General features: G+C 39.9%; 1 protein-coding gene across 3 annotated transcripts in view; it reads left to right on the forward strand.

Moving 5' to 3' along the window:
- Positions 1-12,806: 12,806 nt before the first annotated feature.
- Positions 12,807-24,928, forward strand: part of LOC118922095 (contactin-associated protein-like 3) — a 219,561-nt gene continuing 207,439 nt past the window's right edge. For 2 of the 3 annotated variants that reach the window (XM_036904445.2, XM_057498476.1), the window contains exon 1: positions 12,807-13,061. In XM_036904445.2, coding sequence (XP_036760340.2) covers positions 12,977-13,061 — 85 coding nt within the window. In that variant the 5' untranslated portion in view covers positions 12,807-12,976. The remainder of the gene's footprint in view (positions 13,062-24,928) is intronic. The other variant, XM_036904444.2, reaches the window with a different exon arrangement.

Genomic DNA, 24,928 nt, shown 5'->3' on the forward strand with positions numbered 1-24,928 from the left:
AGTGTTAGTGAAGTTCAATTACACAATTTAATTCCACCATTTCCCTGCAAAGAGAAATGGTTCCTGGATGTTCTACTGCTCTTTCTCAATAAGCTTTTGGGTAATTCCAATGAACTTCCAGTTTTCATTTTACTGATGTAATGCTGCAAGCCTTTGTCCTTCATGAACCAGGTGGTCTGTTTTCTGAGTGTAAGATGCATTTTTTTCACAGCATCTTCTCCATCAGTGTATGGGGGTGGGGGGACGGGGGCTGGTTGGTCAGGCAGTGGGGAAGAGGCTGAACACTTTTTAAAGCATTTTTAACTGTAGGTCCTTTCTGTACTGTTACTAGGTAGACATTCGTTTAATGGTGGAGCAGCATATGACACAAAGAATAAGTGGAGTGTGTTACCTGATCCTTTCAAATTTGGCTAGAGTTTGTTCTTCTAAAACCAAAGAAGGCATTTTGAAATGTTTCAGTGAAAAAGTACCATTTGACAAAGTGAATTTAAACTCAGGAAGAATAACAATACTCATAAGCTAATAAGTTTTTACATTTTCATGTTTTTTTCATAGGGAGATATTTCTTTGATAATTTTATTAAGGTATAACTGATATGAAGTATATCGCACATATCTGAAGTGTACAATTTGATAAATTTTGAAATACATGTACACCCATGACACCATCTTCACAATCAAAATAATGAACATACATGTCTATTCCCCTTAAAAATTTTTCTTGTTCTTTTATAAGCTTTCCTACCCACCCCCTTTTTACCCTCCCCATCAATCAACTATCACCAATATTTCTTCCACAATAGATTAGTTTGTGTTGCATATAAAATTTTACAAAAATAGTGTTATAGTATGTATTATTTTGCCTGGATTCTTTCACTCTGCATAATTATTTTATGATTCATCCATGTTACTGCACTTATCTATAATGCATTTATTTTTATTGTTGAGTATTCTTCTGTATGGATATATCATACTTTGCTTATCCTTTTATCTACTGATAGATATTTGTGCTGTTTCTAGTTTGGGCCTGTTATAAAATTAACATTTACTAACATCAGTCTTTTTCACTTTAGTGTGTAGAAGAATTTCATTATGAATTTTGTTTACATTTCTCCAATGACTATAATGCAGAACATCTTCCTATGTACTAATTTGCATTCCATATATCTTTGCTGAAGCATGCATTCAAATTTTGAGCTGCTTTTCAACAAGCTGGGTTGTTTGATTTTTTTATTATTAGATTTTTTTGCTGAGCTGTCAGTGGCATATAACATTATGTTAGTTTCAGAGGTGTAACATAATAATTCAATATTTATGTATATTCAAAATTATCATAACAGTAAGTCTAGGTAACATTCGTCACCATACCTACTTACAAAATGTTTTTCCTTGTGATGAGAACTTTTAATATTTGCTTTCTTGGCAACTTGCAAATATGCAATGTAGAATTCTTCACTATAATCACCATGCTGTACATCACATACCCATGGCTTATTTATTTTATAACTGGAAATTTGTGCTTTTAGACCCCCATCACCTATTTCACCCACCCTCCTATCTCCCAGCTCTGGCAACAACCAGTCTGTCCTCCATTTCTATGAGCTTGTTTTTGTTTTTGTTTAGATCCTACATATAAGTTAGATCACACAGTACTTATCTTTCTCTATGTGACTTACTTGATTTAGCACAATGCCCTCAAGGCCCATTCAGTTGTCACAAATGACATTTCATTCTTTTTTATGGATGAGTGATATTCCATCATATCTATTTGTAATTATGTATCAACTATAGATTAGTGTATATAATATAGATAGGTAGATAGATGATAGATATAGCATTTTCTTTATCTATTAATTTGTCAATGAACAATCAGGTTGTTTCCATTCTGTGGCTATTGTAAATAATGCTGTAATGAACATGGGAGAAGCCCTCTCTTAGTGTTTTCATTTTCTTTGGATAAATACCCAGAAGTGGAATTACTGGATCATATGATATTTCTGTTTTTTTTTTTGAAATTTCGATTTTTAATTTTTTGAGCATCCTCCATACTGTTTTCCATAGTGGCTGAACAATTTACAATTTACAAGCCTCTGACAGTGCACCAGGGTTCCCTTTTCTTGGTATCTTCACCAATATTTGCTATTTATTAATTTTTTTAATAATAGTCATTCTAGTAAATGTTAGGTGATAGTGGCTTTGATTTGCACTACCTGATGACTAGTGATGTTGAGCATCTTTTCAGCATCTTTGATGTTGGCAATCTGTATGTCTTCTTTGGAAAAATATCTGGTCAGATCTTCTGCCTATTTTTTTAAATTGGATTGGGGTTTTTTGCTATTGAGTTTTTTATATATTCTGGATACATTATATGTATCAGATGAATTATTTGCAGATATTTTCACTAGGTTGCCGTATCATTTTGTTGATGGTATCCTTTGCTGCACAGAAGCTTTTTAGTCTAATGTAGTCCCATTTGCTTATTTTTGTTTTGTGTTTCCTTTTGGTGTCAGTTCCAAAAAGTTCATGACCAAGTACTATGTGAAGGAGCTTACCATCTATGCTTTCCTTTAGTTTTACGGTTTCAGGTCTTATGTTCAAGTCTTTAATCCTCTTTGGGTTGTTGTTTTTTTTGTGTGTGGTCTAACATAGTGGTCCAGTTTCATTGTTTTGCATGTGACTATTTTCCCAACACCATTTATTGAAGAGACTGTCCTTTCCTCATTACATATTCTTGGCTCCTTTGTCATAAATTAATTCTCCGTGTATATGTTGGTTTATTTCCAGGTTCTTTATTCTTTTCATTGATCTATGCATCTGTTTTTATGCCAATACCATACTCTTTTGATTACTATAGCTTTGTAACACAGTGTAAAATCAGGGAGCATGATACCTCCAACTTTGTTCTGTGACTGGAGTCTTTTGTGGCTCCACATAAGTTTTAGGATATTTTTATTCTATTTCTATGGAAAATTCCATTGGAATTTTGATAGGGATTGCATTCAATCTATGCAATGCCTTGAGTAGTATTCATGGTCCAAGGGCAATGCTTAGGTCAGACATGTTCGTTATTATCCTCTAGTCTTTAATACCCCAATTACTTCTGTTACTTCAGTATGAAAAATTCAAAGAAAAGTTTTGCTTGTTTATTCTGTATTTGCTTGATTAGTAAATAAGCAGTGTTGGAGATAAAGTTTAGATGAGTGTAAGATAATTTACTGATTTCACAAGATTAAGTAATCACCTAAGTCATCTTAAAGGACAACTTGCTTTGTAGTCAAGTTCAAATTACTTTTCACAAGGGCTCGGAAAGGGTCAGAGTTGTTTTCCAGAAAATGTTGGCCAAGTTCTGCTAGGCTGGGAGAAGGCAGTCCTCATGTCCTGTGGTATGTGAGGGAACAGTGTCTTTCCCATCAGCACTGAGGGATGGCAAACAGGCTCTGGGGACTCCTGAGCTGGAGATGATGGAAGGTGCCTGCATACTTCCATGTGCAGCCCCATTAACCTTCCCAGTAGTTGAAACACATGAAAGGTGGAGGTGTGTGAGAGGCAAAGCTCTGGTCTATTTCCTGACACATACAATTATTTAAACCTCTGACTGAAAGATCAACTTTAGATTCCTACTTCAAGCTTCCACTTTTAAATTACTCCTTAAAAAATCAACCACAGCAAACACTTTTTTCTTTAATGGTATAATGATTTCTTTCACTTGATTTATGCCTGTGGATAAAATGTATACCCAGCACCATAGGTGAGCCTTTGTGTTCACCATGTAGAAAATGTTACAACAAAGAAGTTTTAAAGGCTTACCATACCAGACCCACTGCAGATTCAAAGGTGTTTTAGACTGACAGGCAAAAATAGGATTTCACTTTCCATAAGTGAAACCACTTTCTGGAAATGAAAAATGCAAATTCAAAATTTTAACCTGGTGTAAACTGTAAAATAAACCACATTTATAATTACAATACAAATAAAATGAATCTAGTCATATAGATGTATGTATGACCATGAAGAAAGAGTCATCATCAGTTATATCAATGACATTAGCAACAGAGCAATGGAAGGGTGTGTGTGTGCCTGCAGGGCATAGTTATTAACATCTCCCTATGCCAATTGTACTTATAAGTACAAGCATACATTTCTGATAAGACAAGAACATCTAGAAAAGCACTTTTAAAAAGAGCTATTTTTGCAAGGGCTAAGAGATTCTGTAATTTAAAAGCCAGTCATCAAGCTGGGTTCCAGGTGTCACTGTAAGGGTCCTTGCTGCAACCTCTGACCATACGCCACTTTTCCCTCAAACATTTTCACTGCGGAGCTAGTTGGCTGTTAGACAATTTTGCCATACAAGGTAAAAATCACAAAAAAATAAAAAAGGGGCATTTATTTAAAAAGCACATTGTGAAATGTGAAAAATAAATAACAAGATTAAAAAGACTATTGTATAGTACAAAACATTTGAATACATCATGTGCATATTCATGACAATACAGTGCAAATAACTGATTTTATTTTGTAGATTGTACTTAAGCACGTGTCTTTGAAATCTTTCATTTCTAGTTTTAAACATTTTTTTCTTTTGTTTATTGATTCATCTCATTTGGCACTGCACTTTTTTTGCTAAAATTTCCTCCTTCATTAAGAGAAGTATCAGTTTCCAAATATTAGGTGGATTGTGGAATCCTTGGGTTTTTGTCTTGAACAAAAAAGTTCAGTCAAGAGATCCAATAGAGAGTTAAAGCCACAAGAGTTTTTTATTTAGCAAAGCAAAAGGAGTACACTCCAAAGGCAGAGATCCAGGCTGACCCCCCTGAGGGTGGAGGGCCACCTGCAGGATTGCACGTTGTGCCTTTTTATGGGGGCTTATTTGGTTTCCTCCCTTCCATTTTGTCATTCTTACATCATCCTTTGGATCTGCCTTGCTTGCTCCCCTTCAGCCTCTGGGCAAGTTTGTATTTATCATTTTTTCCTGTAAGCACCTGAGTGAATCCCATTATTGGGGCCAAAATAGTAACACCCACTGTAGGGCCAAACCCATAGTGTACATGACATAATAACGATATTATGATGGTCTAGTGTCATTAGAAGACCAGGTCTTCCTTAGGTGCACATACGCCAAAACTGGGCACGTCCCAGGGATCGTGTCTTTTGCTTACACTAACCCACAAAAGGGGTTGGTCTGAGGGAGACAGGGTGGTCTGTGGGTGGAGGCTGGGTGGTCTGCAGGCCTCCTTTCTCCCCTCCAGTTCAGATCTATCTAACTGCTACTCTAAAAATGCAGATTTGTAACTGAGCTTCGCATTGCACTGTGAAAGCCTTCTCCACTGTCTGTTCTCAACATATTGTCATGTGTCTGCTGACAGATGTTGCAAAGTTCTATGGGAAATGTGGGTTCAAAACTCTGTGCCACTAGTGTAGACCATTATGAGGGCAGATATTTATATAATATGAAAATGGGAGGTCTGCACGATGGAGAAATGAAACCCAATTGTCAAACCAAACTGTTGACTAGTTACTTTTTTTAAAGGCAAAACTGCCTTACAACCAATTAATTATGCTGCAAAAATATTTGTGGCAAATATGCTGTGGCAGAGGCACCTCCAGTGAAGATGCTTTCAGTGAAAATACTGGACACGATTAGACTCATGACACCTACTCATGCTATCCTCCAGCAGCATTTACACCAGAATTTGCTACTACAAATTAGATTCTATTGGCTTTTAAACCTACTTGAATTAATGCAGCCGTTATTCAAACTAAATTACAGAAATGTTAAATGTTTCTACTAACCAAATCAAGATTAAACTGAAAAAAGCACCATGTCTCAACATTTCTGATACAATTTTAATTGAGAAGGGGGAGAAAATAAAGCTACAAGATGGGAAAGATTAAGTTTCTTTTCTACTTAAATTTTCCTTAGCAAATACCCTGTGCTTGGCAGGAGACTCCTCTAAGTCACCCATTGCCTCTTTTCAGTTCCTTCCACTGAAGAGGTTCAGAGCAGAGGATTGTTCTGTTTGTTTTTTAGCTTCTGCATTACAGTTGTGAGAGGTGTCTGGGCTCACTGACTGCAGGAGGAGACAGGATGTGAGACATCCCAGATGGGGCCATTCTAGATCAGTGACAGCCAGCTTCCCCAGACAGGTGAGAGCCAGACCAGAACACCTGCCCAGCCACGAGTGTGGCCTTGAGACAGGTAATCTCAGTAACTGAGGTTTGGGGTCACCTCATAGCATTATTTTGGCAGTAAGCACCTAATGGATAGAGCAGCGTGTGGTTTTGAATTCTCATTTGTCAGTTAAATTTTTACTTGGAATACTTGTGGTAAAGTGCATGGCAATGCATTCAAGGTATTTCTAGAGTTTCTGTATTTAAAAAAAATAGCTTAAAGATGTAATTCACCTACCACACAATTCATCTATTTAAAGTGTCCCATTCACTGGTTTTCAGTATAGTCACAGAGTTGTGTATTCAGATGCAAATCAATTTTAAAACATTTTCATTACTCCATCGAGAGACGTCTCGCCCCTTAGACACCATCCTACAGTTCTCCGCCTCCTCCCTGCTGCCTCAGCCATAGGCAACCACCGCAGGCAGACCAGAGGGGTCTCCTTCTGGGCATTCATGTCAATGTGGTCACACAGTGCATGGCCCTTTAGCACCGGCTTCCATCAGCATGTTCTCAGGGCTTCTCCGTACTGGAGTGTGTATCAATACTCCACTACTTCTTTTCCCCAGTCAACATTTTAGTAACTTAAATTCATCTAAATTAAGATCTGTAAATCTAATGTTACGACATTTGTTATCTATAAGGCTGTATTTTCTTTCTTACTTTTCATTGGGATAAAATATAAATAAAATAAAACATAATTTTACCCATTTTTTAGGTATATAGTTAAGTGTCATTATATTCACAGTCCTGTGCAACCCTCACCACCATAAATTTCCAGAACTTTATCATCTTCCCAACTGAAACTTGGTACTCCTTAGGCACTAATTTCCCCTCCCCCTCCCTCCAGCCTCTGGAAACTATTGTATTTTCTGTCTCTATCAATTTGTGTATTCTGGGTCCCTCATATAAGTGGGGCTATACATACTTTATTTGTCTTTTTGTGATGCATATTTCACTAGGCATAATATTTTCAAGGGTCATCAATGTTGTAATATGTATCAGAATCTCCTTCCTTTTTTAAGGCTGAATAATGTTCTATTGTATTTATAGACTGTATTTGTTTATTCAGTTCATGGACACTTGGGTTGTTTTCCCCTTTTGACTATCCTAAATAATGATGCTATAAACATTTGCATAACAAGATTTCGTGTGCACGTTTCCATTTCTCTTGTGTAAGTAGCTGGGAGTGGAACTCCTTGGTGTCATGGTAATTCCAGATGAAGCACTTGAGGACCCCCAGACTTTGTTCCAAAGGGGCTGAACCATACCCACCTGCAGCGTACAGGGCTCCAAGTTCTCCATATCCTCATCAATGTTTATTATTATATGTCTTTTTTATTGTAGTCATCCTAGTGGGTATGATCTTTTTGTGGCACATTTCAGTATTCTCAAATCATGCATAATGTGGAGTACATTTTATTGTCAAAGTAAGTTTAAAATGCAAATTAAACGAAAACTATAACATGTCTTCACCAGCAATGACAGCAACATAAATTCACTTGTAAGCACCATTTACATTATAGGACTTCAAGCTCTTGAACAAAAAAGAGGAAGATAAAATTTACTTAAATATAATATCCAAGCATTATCCTAAAAGGAGGAAAAACATAATTTTCATTCTTCCTGTCTCTCTGAAGACTAAACTTTATGCTTCCTGACTACAGCATACAAAACATGGTGTGTATTCAGTCTTGTGAACAACTCCACACCTCCTGGTAGATTTCACGTTGAGACTAAAGCCAACTCTACTGTCAACCAAATTTAGAAAGTATTATTGTCCGTGGAATTGGGTGCTTAAGATGATATTACTACTTGTTTCACCCTGAGATAAAAGCAACACTTCACACTGGCCACATTTGCTCATTTTTTTTCTTTCACATTTTCCTAACTTATTTGAAGGTGCCACCATTTAAAGATGCCTGAGTAAATATTTCTGAAAAACAGTTTCTTAGCTTTTCACCATTAAACTTAACACTTGCAACAGCTACACTCATAAATTATTTATTGTCATTTCAGTTTCTACTCAGATTGATGCATCATAGATTGGCATTGTGTTTTTGTACTAAATGCTTTATTTGTAAATGAGGTCTCTCAATCCAAATGCATTCATCCATACATTTATTTATTTTCTGCTTTCTAGATTGAAAGAGGTACAAGTTTGATTGTAAATGTATAAAATCATAGTTAGAAATTTTGCCCTTTCAAGCATGACTTTTCAAATTCTTAAGTCAAGATCAGATGTTGTTTTTAGTTTTAAATTAGAAAAGAACTTTTTAGAATACACTCAACTCTGCTTCCTTTCTCCTATCATCAAGGCAGTGAAGAACAATTCAGTTTTATGCCTTCCATAAAATTAGAATTTTTTTTTGTTTAAAAGGTACAAATAAATGTCAATAATTTTTTTTTTTTAAGGAAGAAATAAAGTTTTGTTCTGGAAACTTACGTGTCTGTGTCAGTGAGTTCATCCACCTTTGCACCTTGGTGGAAGGAGGTTTCAGTCTCCTTCTCTTCTCCACTGATGACTGTGCCCTTCCTGCTGCCCAGCAGACATGGGCCGGGACCATCTTGGAGCCTGTGGTGTTTGAGTGGGCAGAATGCTGGCCAGCTGACTCTGATCTCCTCTTTCATTTCAGGCTTCTCTTATTCTATCCATGCCAAAATGTCAGGAAATGTGTGATTATAATTGTATAATCATGAGACATGTTTCCTTTAACATTTTTGAAGTAGGCAGTATTGTTTTTATACTTCAGGTTCTTAGCTGTGGTTTATGCTAAGTTGATTTCATACAACTGTTAGTCACAAAAAGTCCTGCTGGGGCAAAGCAGGCTAAATTTGAAAAAAGTATGAGGTTGGCTGTTCTTGTAGCTGAGATTTATGTAATCAGATGCATAATCCTGTGGTGGTTAAAACCCCAGCTTTCCAACTACTAATTATAGGAATACAGCTCAGCAGAGAGAATCTGAAAAGATGCTGTGCAGCATGTTTTATACCACACATGTGACATTTATTCTCACTGGAGTCTGTCTCTTGATAATTGTTCTTCAGGATTTGTTGCCTGGGGACTTATGGGAAAAATTACTCCTAATAAAAATAGTATTATATTTTATTCACAGTATTCTACCTTTCAAAGGATTTAATGAAAATCTGGTCCCCTTATGAGAGGCAAATTAAATGTATTCCCAAATTTAAGTAAAACATACAGAAGTAAAAATTTGTGGAGAGAAAATTGCTGAATGAAGAAGGAAAATTAATGGAGTCCTGTTTTAATAGGTGGAGAGCCCTAGAAAAGGCTTTACTCTGGGCTAGCGGTCCTTCCTGCTCTGAGAGGGGCTGGACCTCAGTGTGCAGGCAGGACAGATGTAGACGGTGGGCAGGAAAGGCCGCTGGTTTGATTTAACTTAAATGTTTCTTAGACATCCTGCCTGCAGTCACATGCACAAATGTCCACTGGCTTCTGAATATCAGCAGTTGATTTCTTGTCTTTTCTTTGTTGACTCATGCTGATTTCAAACTCCTTATACTTTGTGTAAGCTCTGACCGCTGACACACACACACACACACACACACACACACACACACACACACACACACACACACAAAGTAATCTAGGGGGTTTGAATCATCAGCTGTAGCAATGTGTGAAATAATGTTTCCACATTTTCTTCATCTTTCCTTCTTAAACTAGCAAAGAGCTCAGGAAATTGAGCCAGCAGCACTCCCTGACCCACCAGGATTTAGCTCCCAGGCCCCGGCAGTCTGGCTTGTGTCCTACCTGCTCTGAGCCCAGAGTCTAACATAATGCCTGCCTGACCCAGGGCCTTCCTGATTGGCATGATGTTAAGCACTCAACAAGCATTTTCTCCTTTAATCCTTAGGTGGGTCCTATGTGGGGAGACTTTCTTTATTGTACCAGCCAGGCTAGGAAGCTGGCTCGAAGGTGTTGAGAGGCTGGCAGGCTCCTGGCTTGTACCAGCTCCCAGGAGGCTCTGTGGCTAGTACATGGAGTGCTCAGCAGGCCCTGTGACTGGCTACGATCCCCATTTTACAAACAAGACCACTGAAGAGCAAGGCACCATATCTCCTGTTAGAGGAGACAGCTGGAGGGCTGGACCAAGGAACCGCAGTGACTGCCTGCCCACAAGGCCTTCCCTTGGCCATGGCTCTGCAGGGCCTCCTCACCCCTCCACACTGGGCCTCTCCTCTATCAGCTTTCCCGGTGCTGACCTCCAGTCCAGAGTTCTGTCCAAAAGCAAACCAGAGGCCTCAAACCGAGTCACCTCTGCTAGGCCGAGTCACCAAACCAGGGCTTTATGCCTAACTTAATTGCAGCTTCAATCTCCCCCAGGAATGTAATCACTCACCAATTTCGTGGTCAATCAGGTGATCTATCACATGGGCCCTCTCCATCCCTCAAAGGAAGAGGAGATAATCCACCCCCTAAGATAGATTTTCACCCCAAAGGAAGGTGGCCTTACCCCAAACAATCTTTTTATCTGTTTGACCTCATTGTCCTACCTTTAAACACCTTTCCCTTTCTTTAGCCCTTTGGAGCTCCCCTCCACTTCCTAGATGGGGTGCTGCCTACTTCATGAGATCTTTAAAACTTCTTCAGTTGAATTTTCGTTATTTAAGAGCTCAATGCCTTGCGCTGCATGGGGACAGATGCCACGAGTCCCGATGCCTTCTGTTGCTGGGTCTCATCTCTGACTTGTGAAGACCCATCCTGATGCCTGCTCAAGTCACTTACCAATACTGGCCTTTTGGGTTTTTTTTTCATCAATTATTGAGGCTCCTGCTAACCCCTTTTAAATGGATTTCATGTGAACAACTGAATACAGAGTTTTCATGGGTTGACAACACTTCTGTTACAGAGATGCTGAGGTCCTAAAAGAAAGGTTTTTCAGAGCTCAGCCCACCTGGCTTCCAAGCCTGGCATACTGTGTGACTCTGGACACGTTGGTTAAACTCTCTGAGGTCCGCTCTATCTAGCTGTTAAATGGGAGTTGTAATAATTACTTCAAAGTGCTGTGATCATTTATTTAGATCACACACACACACACACACACACACACAGTGCCCTGATATGTAGACTTGTTTTAAAAAACTGCACCTTGAATATAATCATTCGTTTATTTTTGCTTTACAAATTTAGAAATAATTTATTCACAGACTCATAGCAGGCAAGGGATAAGTGTCTGAGGAATGAATGAAGGTCACCACCCCCCAGCCCCGCCGCCGGTCAGTGTCTTTTTTCAAGACTCCAAACGCACCTTCTGAGAAAGCGTCCTGTCAGTGTCCCGGAGGGCTGCTGACGGCTGGGGTGTGGGAAGCGTTCCTGATTCCCAGTGGCCCTGAGTGGGAGTGGAGAAGGCTGCTAAGTTGGGGTCAGAAGTTACCTACTTCAGTCAGATTCCCACCACTTCCAGTTGTTAACTTAATGGCTCTGGCAAGCTATTTGAGTTTTGTATTGCTGTTCCCCCACCCCCACCTCCAGTCTGTCAAATAAGAATAATAAAAACACCTTTTTTGCTGTGCTCTCAGGTAAGTGAAGCTTTGTTAGAGGTTGAAGTTCCTTTCACATTCTGATCGCTTTGGGAGGTGTAAGGTGTAAGAACGCCTGGAGCCTCTCCTCTCAGCTTTTCTGTCCCGGGTTTGGTCAGGGTTTCTTTCGGGAGAGTATTGATCCCTGGGATGCGCTGCCCCTAAATCCTTGATTTACTTCTGCTTGTAGCGTTTCTGGGAAGAAGAGGAGAGACCACTAGACCGGCAACTGGCTTCAAAGTCATGGGTCTTGTAATCCTCTCCAGGGACAGATGGCTTCTATCTTTAATCTGTGAAGTATTTTTTTTTTTTTTGAGATGCCTTTTCCTTTACATCCTGTCATTTTTCAATATGTCCTTTTTGGGAATTGCCATTAAAGACTCTAAGTGGAAAGCAGTACACTTACTCACAGGAGATAGAGGTTGCTTCAAAACCCTTTATTCATCAATCAACTCTATTCAATTCCCGTACTTGGTGTAGTAAGGTCGAATCTTCTGTGAGGATATTTGGAATAACATTCCTTCTCCCAAGATGCCAGTTTATGATTTTACACATCACTGATCATAATTCTCTAATTCTCCAAATGGGAATATACACAATAAAATGCTGACACTAAAGCCGAAGTGGGGTGCGTTTTAAAATGAAGACGTAATTTTCCTGTTTTCCATTTTTATTAAGCTACAACTTGGCATACAAGAGTGTGAAGGATGAGGGTGCATGACAGCGATGGTCTGATGCATGTGTATGTTACGAAATGATCACCATAGCTTCGTTAGGGTGTTTTTTTTTTTTTGGTAGGGTGTTTTTTTTTTAATATGAATCATTAGAAGGGTTGAGGAAACCAAGTCTTCTTTACAACCGTTAGTAAATGTTTTCTTCAAACCTCCCGTCCTCTTTTCCAACCGAAAAAAAAAAAAGGGTTTTCCTCGCCTCGATGCTAAGGCTCAGGGCAGCGCCAACGCTCCGTTCCGTCTCGCCGCTAAGTTCTCCCGCTGGGCCCACAGCTCCGTCGCCCGCGGAGGGGTTCCGGGCGGGAAGCCGCAGGTGCAGGCGCGGAGCCTCCACTTCCGCGCGCCACCACTAGAGGAGCGCGGAGCCGCAGCTCGGAGGCGGAGCGGGCGTGGCCACGGCTGGGCGTGGCCGCAGGTGGGCGGTGGCGGCCTGGCGAGGGCGCGGGGCGACGAAGGCGGGGGCGGCAGGCGGGAGGCGCGGAGGCGGCCCGCTGCAGAGTGCAGGGCCTCGGAGCCGAGCCGTCCCGCGGACCATGGAACCGATCGCCGGAGCCGTTCTCAGCGTGCTTTTCCTTTTGTCTGCCGAGCGCCGGAGCGCAGTGCTGGCGAGAGGCACTTGTGAGTACCGCGCGTCTTTAGAAACTTGTACTAACAACTTGCAATTTGTGGTGTTTGTAAATATTTAAGGACGCGTCGCTGGCATGTTTCTGAAATGAAGCATTTAAAAAAACACCGCAAAGTCCCAGCGCCAAGACGGGATGGTGTGCAATGCCGCTTCCTCGTCCCGAACGTAAGTGCCGCCAAGCCTATGGTGACTTGGCGTCTGAGGGCTGCGCGCAGTGCGGTCGGTCGAACATCGGCCGAGAAGGCTCCAGTTCCAGGGAAGCCCACGGCGGCGAGCCCTGCGGGCGGGAGCGGCGAGGGCGGGAGGACGGCAGTCGGCGCGGTCATCCCCTTCGGTGGGGCGCATTCTGTAGCCCAGGTCGCCAAGGCCACGGGCCGTCCTGCGGTAGCGCAGCCGGTGGCGCTGTGCGGAGCCCGCGACCGCGCACCCGATTCGGGAGCCCAGCCACGGCGGCGGGCGGCCTTTGCCCGAAGGAACCTGCACTGAGGTTCAGTCGCAGGTATCCTGCCTCTGCGCTGCTCAGCGGCCCTGATTTTACGGTTCAGGGAAGCTGCCAAAGTTTAAGAAATGTTATTCAGACTGAAATCGCTATCACAGGGCTTTTCTTTACTTGAGGGATTTTAAGGAAGTCCTCCTTGTCCTTCCCTGCCCGACTCCTCATCAAGAATATTTTAAAAACCAGGTTGTGGGGGAGTAAGACAAGCTGGTGTGCATTTCACGAAGGTGCCAGCAGGCGCGTCCGGAGCCTGACCTTGCAACTGGGTATCCAGATGGAGCCCCGGGGTCCCGGCTCTGCCATCACCGGGAAGTTGGCACAAAAGTGTAAATAAAGCGTTAGGAATAAAGTTACCCTCCCACGCATTCATCCATGTATGTAGTGAGGCTGTGATGAATCTGTGCTGTCATCATTTAGTATTAGTTCATTTAGTGCCATATTGTGTGTGAGTCACTCCTAAAAATGAGCCTTAGTTCTCCATTAGGCAAATACTACCCTGTGTTTCAGACACAGTTTTCATTTAGCTTTGTGGGACAACCTCCATAAATTAATTAAAATGGGATATTTAAATAAAATCAACTCCTTGGATCCTGCAATGGAGCATCTGTTCTTTCTCTAAGAAATTAAAAACTAGTACTAAATGATTTGCTGGTACAGATGAATTGTAGAGTAACTGAACATACTATTCTGAGGTACAATTCAAAAGTCACTGGAGGTCACTGTTACTTAAAGGAAACGTGGCTTCAAAAATCCTTCCCGAGAGAGCAGCAGAGTGCCCTCTTACCTCTCTGGTGTCCTTAGTTATGATAACAGGCTGTTGGCAAGATCAGTTGTTTTGATATTTCTTCATTTTCGATTTGTGTTTGTATTCCCTGAAATCCATGCAGGCACCGCTTGCTTTCACACTAAGCACCTTTTAAGCAGTCCCTGCCCTGAGGTGCTCCGTATCTGAATAACCACGCAGATACTCCTGTCTGAATTCAACTCTCTAAGCTTGGTTACTACGAAGTCAGGGTAGAGAGTTCTTTCTGGTTCTGCCTCACCATTTGAGAAATTCTGAAGAGGAATTTGCCAGCAGGGTGGGATTTAGACTATGAACAAGAGATCATGAACATTGGCATTGCTCATTTTTTGATGACTAAACTTTTTTTCCTAGGAAGTATTTTTAGAATTTAAAGAATCCATTCAGACAAGACTTTAACACAAATCATATGTTCTTGAACACTAATACATTAATGAGGTCTGTATATAAATTAAAAGATTGTTAAAGGTCTTCTACCCACATTGGACCCAAGGACATTTTCACTGTATTTACAGCTGGTTCTCAGTAGTAAATCAGTTAGCCAGGGGGTAGCCTGGGTGAGACTCTGGCATAAGACGTCCTCTCAAGGACCAGATTTGCTTGAAACATTGGACACCTCAGAGATGACACACATTTGACATTAATCTTTTTTAATCAATGGGAAATTTTAACTGAGGATTCTGTACAGGAGCAAATGTTTCTAAATGGCCAAGTTCTTTTGGCCATAGGCCTGTTCTTTTGCTCTGATTTTCTGTCCTTTTGAAGGCAAAACAAGTTGAATGGACAGTGCCCTCCAAAATATAGGCTAGGACTTGATATTTAAAAAGTTGTGAACAGCCGCGTGTGGTCTGCCTTCCAGAGCTCTTTGTCTTTAGTCAAGAGGAGGGTGTTGCTGTATGAAGCTGTCTTCTGAAATGAAACTCCAGAGGAAAGGTAGAGTGGATTCCAAGCTAGAGTTCTACTTTCTAGAAGTTGTGTAGGCAGTTGTTCATTCCTTCACTTCCTACCAACAGCCAGGAGTGGATGAAGGCAATAGCTCTCTGCTTTAGAATTATCCCTGTAATCTATTACTTTCTTACGAATTTCATGACCTTTTGTTAGAAGAGAGATCATCTGAATAAGAAAATGCCAAGATTTGATTGTGTATGTAATATTGTGAATCTATCTCCTGGATTGTGCTTCACTCTGAGGGTAATGTTCACCCTCTCTCCACTTAGAAACCGCTCAACTGGAAGTCAATTTCCAGCTATTTTCCCTATATAAGCAAAGTAAAATGGATAGCTGCTAGCAGCTTCCTCTTCCACCTCCCTAACCAAGGAGGACGGAAGCATCTGACAGAAATTTCAGTTGTTGATTATTTGATGCAAATGATGACATTTGTATTTCCAGGGATTGATTCAGTTTAGGGAGTATGACTGACTCGTTCCCACCTTGTTAAATCTCAGTACTTGTAATTTTCTCTAGAAGCTTCCTTTGGTTTCCTTCCCCTTCAAAAGTACTCTGCCTGTTGTGAGAAAAATGACATGTTTCTGGCCCCCTACAGATGGGGCATATGTACCTTTTGAATCAATGTCCTAGGAGAGAGAATCTGGATTTGTGTTTATCCACTGATACCTCTCCTCTTTGTTAAATCCCACATATGTATGAGAGGTCTCTGCCCATGACTGGGGGGCACACAAGCCCATTTTGTTGGCCAAAATGGGAAACAAACCCATGGTCTTTATGTAATACCTAGGACTTGATGTAAGAAGTAAACATGTTACCACCTCAGTTTGAAGATTTGTGTCAGATTTGAACTGCTGCTTCATCGGAGTATTGGTTTTTCCTTAAGTGCTAAAGCATTGCTGTGTCATCTTTGATGAAAGTGTATAGTATCTAATCCTGTAATAGAAATTATCACAAAATACTATATTTTAAAAATATAAATAACAGGCATATTGTGATATAATAGACACTTGTGTTGTATAAATTATTCTAACGTGATAACATGATTAACCTTAATAATTAGGTATAAAAATACATGCATTTTTATGTATTGCACGGAATGGATGAATTGGACCTAATTTGCTATTTCTAAGTATAAAATCATGAGCATTTATTTAAGTAAATGTCTAAGTGTGTGTGTCATCTCTCATCTCAAGGATTTCGTTTTTCAGAAATCTTATTTCAGTGGACACGGACTTGTAATTATATGCTAAGTGTCATCAATGTTATTACTAATGAGCACAGTCAATCTGGTAATGTCACGTGCGCTAAGAGGTTCAATTTAGTCTATAAATAAATTTTCACCTTAGTATGTACTAAAATCCTGCTGATGTTTGAGCTGCTTCAGGCTTCTCTTTGCCTCAGTAGTAGGCTCTGTGTTTGTCTAGGGTGACCCTGGTCTTCCAAACTAATCAGCTTGGTACAGAAGGGAGCCTATCAAGGACATGGCAGTGGAGCAGGTGAACGGGGAGCTCATTTGGGTATGCGGTGAAGTGTGCTGAGGAAAATGAGCACAGGTTATGGAGATCCATGTTTTCATAAGCACTGGAGCTTGGGTTTTTGAAAGAGGCTTCAGCAAACTAGTGAACATTTGATAATACCTGAATGCACTTGCGAGACATACTGAGATCAGGATGCTTTTGAAAACGTAGAGAAAACAAGAACGTGTTCTTTCCAAAAACTAACAAAGTCCACGTGACTACCAACCCAGATCGACAGGCATGGTAGAGCTGTGTTTTGGGGCCTGAAGCTGTGGGAGATGCTCTAAGCAAAGACAAAGCAAGTGGCCTGAGGACACGTTCCCTGGAGCCTGGCAGGGCAGGCGTTCTGGGGAGAGGGCGGCGCTTAGGAAAAGCTCCTGCTTGGAGTTGATGTGGAAAAAAATCCAAGTCATTCAGAAGTACATAATGAAGGCCACATTCACTGACAGAAAAATCTCAACTAGCTGAGCAAATTTGAAGTTGAATTTTTCCCTTGAAATCAAAATCAGAATTTGAATATGAAAGTATAAAACAGTTCAAACAATTTGGAAGAGACCCAAGGTTTATGTGTAGCTCTGGACTCTAGCACAGGTGAAATGAACCCCTGGCTTTTCTCCCCACTTACATTTTAGATCCTTTAAAGGCTTGGCTTCCACATACAAAGTTCTTGAGAGAACATGTGAGGTGTCCCTCTCTCCCTGCCACCTGTGGCTGGCTGCTCGTGCTGATTGCTTTAGACATCTGTTTTGTGTTGTATAACTTTGAATTATTTATGTCTGCCTGTTTCTGAAAGGCATTAGACCAAAGGTAGTCTGTGCCTTCAAAATATATATACTTGTTTTTCTTAGTTTAAAATCTGTGGGACAGGGTTACCTGCTTTAACTATCTATTTAAAAATTTTTTTTAATTAAGGTATGATTGATATACACTCTTAATGAAGGTTTCACATGAGAAAACAATGTGGTTACTACATTTACCCATATTATCAAGTCCCCACCCATACCCCAGTGCAGTCACTGTCCATCAGTGCAGCAAGATGCCACAGATCCACTATGTGCCTTCTCTATGCTACACTGTTCTACCCGTGATCCCCATACCATGTGTACTAAACATAATACCCCTCAATCCCCTTCTCCCTCCCTCCCCACCCACCCTAGACATACCTCCCCTTTGGTAACCACTAGTTCCTTCTTGGAGTTTGTGAGTCTGCTGCTATTTTGTTCCTTCAGTTTTGCTTCATTGTTATACTCCACAAATGAGGGAAATCATTTGGCATTTGTCTTTCTCTGCCTGGCTTATTTCACTGAGCATAATGTCCTCCAGCTCCATCCATGTTGTTGCAAATGGTAGGATTTTTTTCTTTCTTATGGCTGAATAGTATTCCATTGTGTATATGTACCACATCTTCTTTATCCATTTATCTACAGATGGACACTTAGGTTGCTTCCATATCTTGGGTATTGTAAAAAGTGCTGCGATAAACATAGGGGTGCGTATGTCTTTTTGAGTCAGAGAAGTTGTATTCTTTGGGTAAATTCCAAGGAGTGGGATTCCCGGGTCAAATGGTATTTCTATTTTTCGTTTTTTGAGGAACCTCCATATTGCTGTCCTCAGTGGTTGAACTAGCTTACATTCCCACCAGCAGTGTAGGAGGGTTCCCCTTTCTCTGCATCCTTGCCAGGATTTGTTGTTCTTAGTCTTTTTAATGCTGGCCATCCTTACTGGTGTGAGGTGATATCTCATTGTGGTTTTAATTTGCAATTCCCTGATGATTAGTGATGTGGAGCATCTTTTCATATGTCTGTTGGCCATCTGAAATTCTTCTTTGGAAAACTGTCTCTTCATGTCATCTGCCCATTTTTTAATCGGTTATTTGCTTTTTGGGTGTTGGAGCATGTAAGTTCTTTATGTATTTTAGATGTTAACCCCTTGTAGGATATGTCATTTACAAATATATTCTCCCATACTGTAGGATGCTTTTTGTCCTGTTGATGGTGTCCTTTGCTGTACTGAAACTTTTTAGTTTGATGAAGTCCTGTGAGTTCATTTTTGCTTTTGTTTCCCTTGCTTGAGGAGATGCGTTCAGGAAGAAGTTACTCATGCTTATATTCAGGAGATGTTCGTCTATGTTTTCTTCTAAGAGTTTTATAGTTTCATGACTTACATTCAGGTCTTTAATCCATTTCAAGTTTACTTTTGTGTATGGGGTTAAAAAATAATCCAGTTTCATTCTCTGGCATGCAGCTGTCCAGTTTTGCCAACACCAGCTGTTGAAGAGGCTGTCATTTCCCCATTGTATGTCCATGACCCCTTTATTGTATATTAATTGACCATGGTTGGGTTTATATCAGGGCTCTCTAGTCTGTTCCATTGGTCTATGGGTCTGTTCTTGTGCCAGTACCAAATTGTCTTGATTACTGTGGCTTTGTAGTAGAGCTTGATGTTGGGGAGTGTAATGCCCTCAGCCTTATTCTTCCTTCTCAGAACTGCTTTGGCTATTCGAGGTCTTTTGTGGTTCCATATGAATTTTAGGACAATTTTCTCTAGTTTGTTGAAGAATGATGTTGTTATTTTGATGGGAATTGCATTGAATCTATAGATTGCTTTAGGCAGGATGGCCATTTTGACAATATTAATTCTTCTTATCCATGAGCATGGGATGAGTTTCCATTTATTGGTATCTTCTTTAATTTCTCTTAAGAGTGTCTTGTAGTTTTCACGGTATAGGTCTTTCACTTCCTTGGTTAGGTTTATTCCTAGGTATTTAATTATTTTTGATGCAACTGTGAATGGGGTTGTTTTCCTGATTTCTCTCTCTGCTAGTTCATTGTTAGTGTATAGGAATGCTACAGATTTGTGTGTATTAATTTTGTACCCTGCAACTTTGCTGACGTCAGATATTAGATCTAGTAGTTTTGGAGTGGATTCTTTTTTTTAAATTTTGTTATCATTAATCTACAATTACATGAAGAACATTATGTTTACTAGGCTATCCCCTACCCCAAGTCCCCCCTACAAACCCCATTATAGTCACTGTCTATCAGCATAGTAAGATGTTGTAGAATCACTACTTGTCTTCTCTGTGTTGCACAGCCCTCCCCTTTCCCCAACCCCCCACATTATACATGCTAATCATAATACCCCCTTTCTTCTTCCCTGCCCTATCCCTCCCTATCCTCCCATTCTCCCCAGTCTTTTTCCTTTTGGTAACTGTTAGTCCATTCTTGGGTTCTGTGATTCTGCTGCTGTTTTGTTCCTTCTGTTTTTCTTTTGTTCTTATACCACAGATGAGTGAAGTCATTTGGTATTTGTCTTTCTCTGCTTGGCTTATTTCACTGAGCATAATACCCTCTAGCTCCATCCATGTTGTTGCAAATGGTAGGATTTGTTTTCTTCTTATGGCTGAATAATATTCCATTGTGTATATATACCACATCTTCTTTATCCATTCATCTACTGATGGACACTTAGGTTGCTTCCATTTCTTGGCTATTGTAAATAGTGCTGTGATAAACGTAGGGGTGCATCTGTCTTTTTCAAACTGGGCTGCTGCATCCTTAGGATAAATTCCTAGAAGTGGAATTCCTGGGTCAAATGATAAGTCTATTTTGAGCATTTTGTGGAACCTCCATATTGCTTTCCACAATGGTTGAACTAATTTACATTCCCACCAGCAGTGTAGGAGGGTTCCCTTTTCTCCACAACCTCGCCAACATTTGTTGTTGTTTGTCTTTTGGATGGTAGCCATCCTTACTGGTGTGAGGTGATATGTCATTGTGGTTTTAATTTGCATTTCTCTGATAACTAGTGATGTGGAGCATCTTTTCATGTGTCTGTTGGCCATCTGAATTTCTTCTTTGGAGAACTGTCTGTTCACCTCCTCTGCCCATTTTTTAGTTGGATTATTTGCTTTTTGTTTGTTGAGGTGTGCGAGTTATTTATATATTTTGGATGTCAACCCTTTATTGGATCTGTCATTTACAAATATATTCTCCCATACTGTAGGGTACCTTTTTGTTCTATTGATGGTGTCCTTTGCTGTACAGAAGCTTTCCAGCTTGATATAGTCCCACTTGTTCATTTTTGCTTTTGTTTTCCTTGCCCAGGGAGATATGTTCATGAAGAAGTTGCTAATGCTTATGTCCAAGAGATTTTTGCCTATGTTTTTTTCTAAGAGTTTTATGGTTTCATGACTTACATTCACGTCTTTGATCCATTTTGAATTTACTTTTGTGTGGGGTTAGACAGTGATCCAGTTTCATTCTCTTACATGTAGCGGTCCAGTTTTGCCAGCACCATCTGTTGAAGAGACTGTCATTTCCCCATTGTATGTCCATGGCTCTTTTATCGAATATTAATTGACCATATATGTTTGGGTTAATATCTGGAGTCTCTAATCTGTTCCACTGGTCTGTGGCTCTATTCTTGTGCCAGTACCAAATTGTCTTGACTATTATGGCTTTGTAGTAGAGCTTAAAGTTGGGGAGTGAGATCCCCCCCACTTTATTCTTCCTTCTAAGGATTGCTTTGGCTATTCTGGGTCTTTGGTGTTTCCATATGAATTTTTGAGCTATTTGTTCCAGCTCGTTGAAGAATGTTGTTGGTAATTTGATAGGGTTTGCATCAAATCTGTATATTGCTTTGGGCAGGATGGCCATTTTGGCGATATTAATTCTTCCTTACCAAGAGCATGGGATGAGTTTCCATTTGTTAGTGTCCCCTTTAATTTCTCTTAAGAGTGTCTTATAGTTTTCAGGGTATAGGTCTTTTACTTCTTTGGTTAGGTTTATTCCTAGGTATTTTATTCTTTTTGATGCAGTTGTGAATGGAATTGTTTTCCTGATTTCTCTTTCTATTAGTTCGTTGTTAGTGTATAGGAAAGCCACAGATTTCTGTGTGTTAATTATGTATCCTGCAACTTTGCTGTATTCCGATATCAGTTCTAGTAGTTTTGGATTGGAGTCTTTAGGGTTTTTTATGTATAATATCATGTCATCTGCAAATAGTGACAGTTTAACTTCTTTACCAATCTAGATTCCTTGTATTTATTTGTTTTGTCTAATTGCCGTGGCTAGGACCTCCAGTATTATATTAAATAACAGTGGGGAGAGTGGGCATCCCTGTCTTGTTCCCGATCTTCAGCTTCTCGCTGTTCAGTATGATGTTGGTGTGGGTTTATCATATATGGCCTTTATTATGTTGAGGCACTTGCCCCCTTTACCCATTTTGCTGAGAGTTTTTATCATGTTTGGATGTTGAATTTTGTCGAATGGTTTTTCAGCATCAATGGAGATGATCATGTGATTTTTGTCTTTCTTTTTGTTGATGTGGTGGATGATGTTGATGGATTTTTGAATGTTGTACCATCCTTGCATCCCTGTGATGAATCCCACTTGGTCGTGATGTATGATCCTTTTGATATATTTTTGAATTCGGTTTGCTAATATTTTATTGAGTATTTTTGCATCTACATTAATCAGGGATATTGGTCTGTAATTTTCTTTTTTGGTGGGGTCTTGGCCTGGTTTTGGTATTAGGGTGATGTTGGCTTCATAGAGTGAGTTTGGGAGTATTCCCTACTCGTCTATTTTTTGGAAAACTTTAAGGAGAATGGGTATTATATCTTCTCTGTATGTCTGATAAAATTCCGAGGTGAATCCATCTGGCCCGGGTATTTTTTTCTTGGGTAGTTTTTTGATTACCGCTTCAATTTCTTTGCTGGTAATTGGTTTGTTAAGATTTTGTGTTACTTCTTTGGTCAGTCTTGGAAGGTTGTATTTTTCTGGGAAGTTGTCCATTTCTTCTAGGTTTGCCAGCTTCTTAGCATATAGGTTTTCATAGTAGTCTCTAATAATTCTTTGTATTTCTGTTGGGTCCGTCGTGATGTTTCTTTTCTTGTTTCTGATTCTGTTGATGTATGTTGATTCTCTTTTTCTCTTAATAAGTCTGGCTAGAGGCTTATCTATTTTGTTTATTTTCTCAAAGAACCAGCTCTTGGTTTCATTGATTTTTTTCTATTGTTTTATTCTTCTCAATTTTGTTTATTCCTTCTCTGAGCTTTATTATGCCCCTCCTTCTGCTGGCTTTAGGCCTCATTTGTTCATCTTTTTCCAATTTTGATACTTGTTATGTTAGACTATTCATTTGGGATTGTTCTTCCTTCTTTAAATATGCCTGGATTGCTATATACTTTCCTCTTAAGACTGCTTTTGCTGCATCCCACAGAAGTTGGGGCTCTGTGTTGTTGTTGTCATTTGTTTCCATATATTGCTTGATCTCTCTTTTAATTTGGTCATTGATCCATTGATTATTTAGGAGCATGTTGTTAAGCCTCCATGTGTTTGTGGGCCTTTTTGCCTTCTTCGTACAATTTATTTCTAGTTTTATACCTTTGTGGTCTGAAAAGTTGGTTAGTAGAATTTCAATCTTTTTGAATTTACTGAGGCTCTTTTTGTGGCCTGGTATGTGGTCTATTTTGGAGAATGTTCCATGTGCACTTGAGAAGAATGTGTATCCTGTTGCTTTTGGGTTTAGAGTTCTATAGATGTCTGTTAGGTCCATCTGTTCTAGTGTGTTGTTCAGTGCCTCTGTGTCCTTACTTATTTTCTGTCTGGTGGATCTGTCCTTTGGAGTGAATGGTGTGTTGAAGTCTCCTAAAATGAATGCATTGCATTCTATTTCCTCCTTTAGTTCTGTTTGTATTTGTTTCACATATGCTGGTGCTCCTGTGTTGGGTGCATTTATATTTAGAATGGTTATATCCTCTTGTTTGACTGAGCCCTTTATCATTATGTAATGTCCTTCTTTATATCTTGTTACTTTGTTTGTTTTGAAGTCTATTTTGTCTGATACTAGTACTGCAACACCTGCTTTTTTCTCCCTATTGTTTGCATGAATTATCTTTCTCCATCCCTTGACTTTTAGTCTGTGCATGTCTTTGGGTTTAAGGTGAGTCTCTTGTAAGCAGCATATAGATGGGTCTTGTTTTTTTATCCATTCAGTGACTCTATGTCTTTTGATGGGTGCATTCAGTCCATTTACATTTAGGGTGATTATCAATAGGTGTGTACTTATTGCCCTTTCAGGCTTTAGGTTCATGGTTACCAAAGGTTCCGGTTACTTTCCTTACTATCTAAGAGTCTAACTTAACTCACTTAGTATGCTGTTACAAGCACAATCTAAAGGTTCTTTTCTATTTCTCCTCTTTCTTCCTCCTTCATTCTTTATATATTAGGTATCAAATTCTGTACTTTTTGTCTATCCCTTGATTGACTTTGGGGATAGTCAATTTAATTTTGCATTTTCCTCTCAATCAGCTGCTCCACATCTCCCTACCGTGGTTTTACTACCTCTGGTGACAGCTATCCAACCCTAGGAACACTTCCATCTATAGCAGTCCCTCCAAAATAGACGGCAGAGATGGTTTGTGGGAGGTAAACTCTCTCAGCTTTTGCTTATCTGGAAATTGTTTAAGCCCTCCTTCAAATTTAAATGACTATCTTGCCAGATAAAGTAATCTCTGTTCCAGGCCCTTCTGCTTCATTGCATTAAATACATCATGCCTCTCCCTTCTGGCCTGTAAGGTTTCTGCTGAGAAGTCTGATGTTAGCCTGATAGGCTTTCCTTTGTATGTGATCTTATTTCTGCCTCTGGCTGCTTTTAGCAGTCCGTCCTTATCCTTGATCTATCCCATTTTAATTACTGTGTATTTTGGTGTTGTCTTCCATGGGTCCCTTGTGTTGGGAGATCTGTGGATCTCCATGGCCTGAGAGACTATTTCCTTCCTCAGATTGGGGAAGTTTTCAGCAACTACCTCCTCAGAGACACTTTCTGTCCCTTTCTCTCTCTCTTCTTCTTCTGGTATCCCTATAATGTGAATATTGTTCCACTTGGATTGGTCACACAGTTCTCTCAATATTCTTTCATTTTTAGAGATCCTTTTTTCTCTCTGTGCCTCAGCTTCTTTGTATTCCTCTTCTCTAGTTTCCATTCCAACCTGCTTTTAATAATCTCCATTGTGTTCTTCAATGATTGGATCTCTGACCTGAATTCATTCCTGAGTTCTTGGATGTCTTTCCGTACCTCCATTAGAATGTT

This window comes from Manis pentadactyla, chromosome 3 (assembly GCF_030020395.1).
Source record: "Manis pentadactyla isolate mManPen7 chromosome 3, mManPen7.hap1, whole genome shotgun sequence".
NCBI lineage: Eukaryota > Metazoa > Chordata > Mammalia > Pholidota > Manidae > Manis > Manis pentadactyla.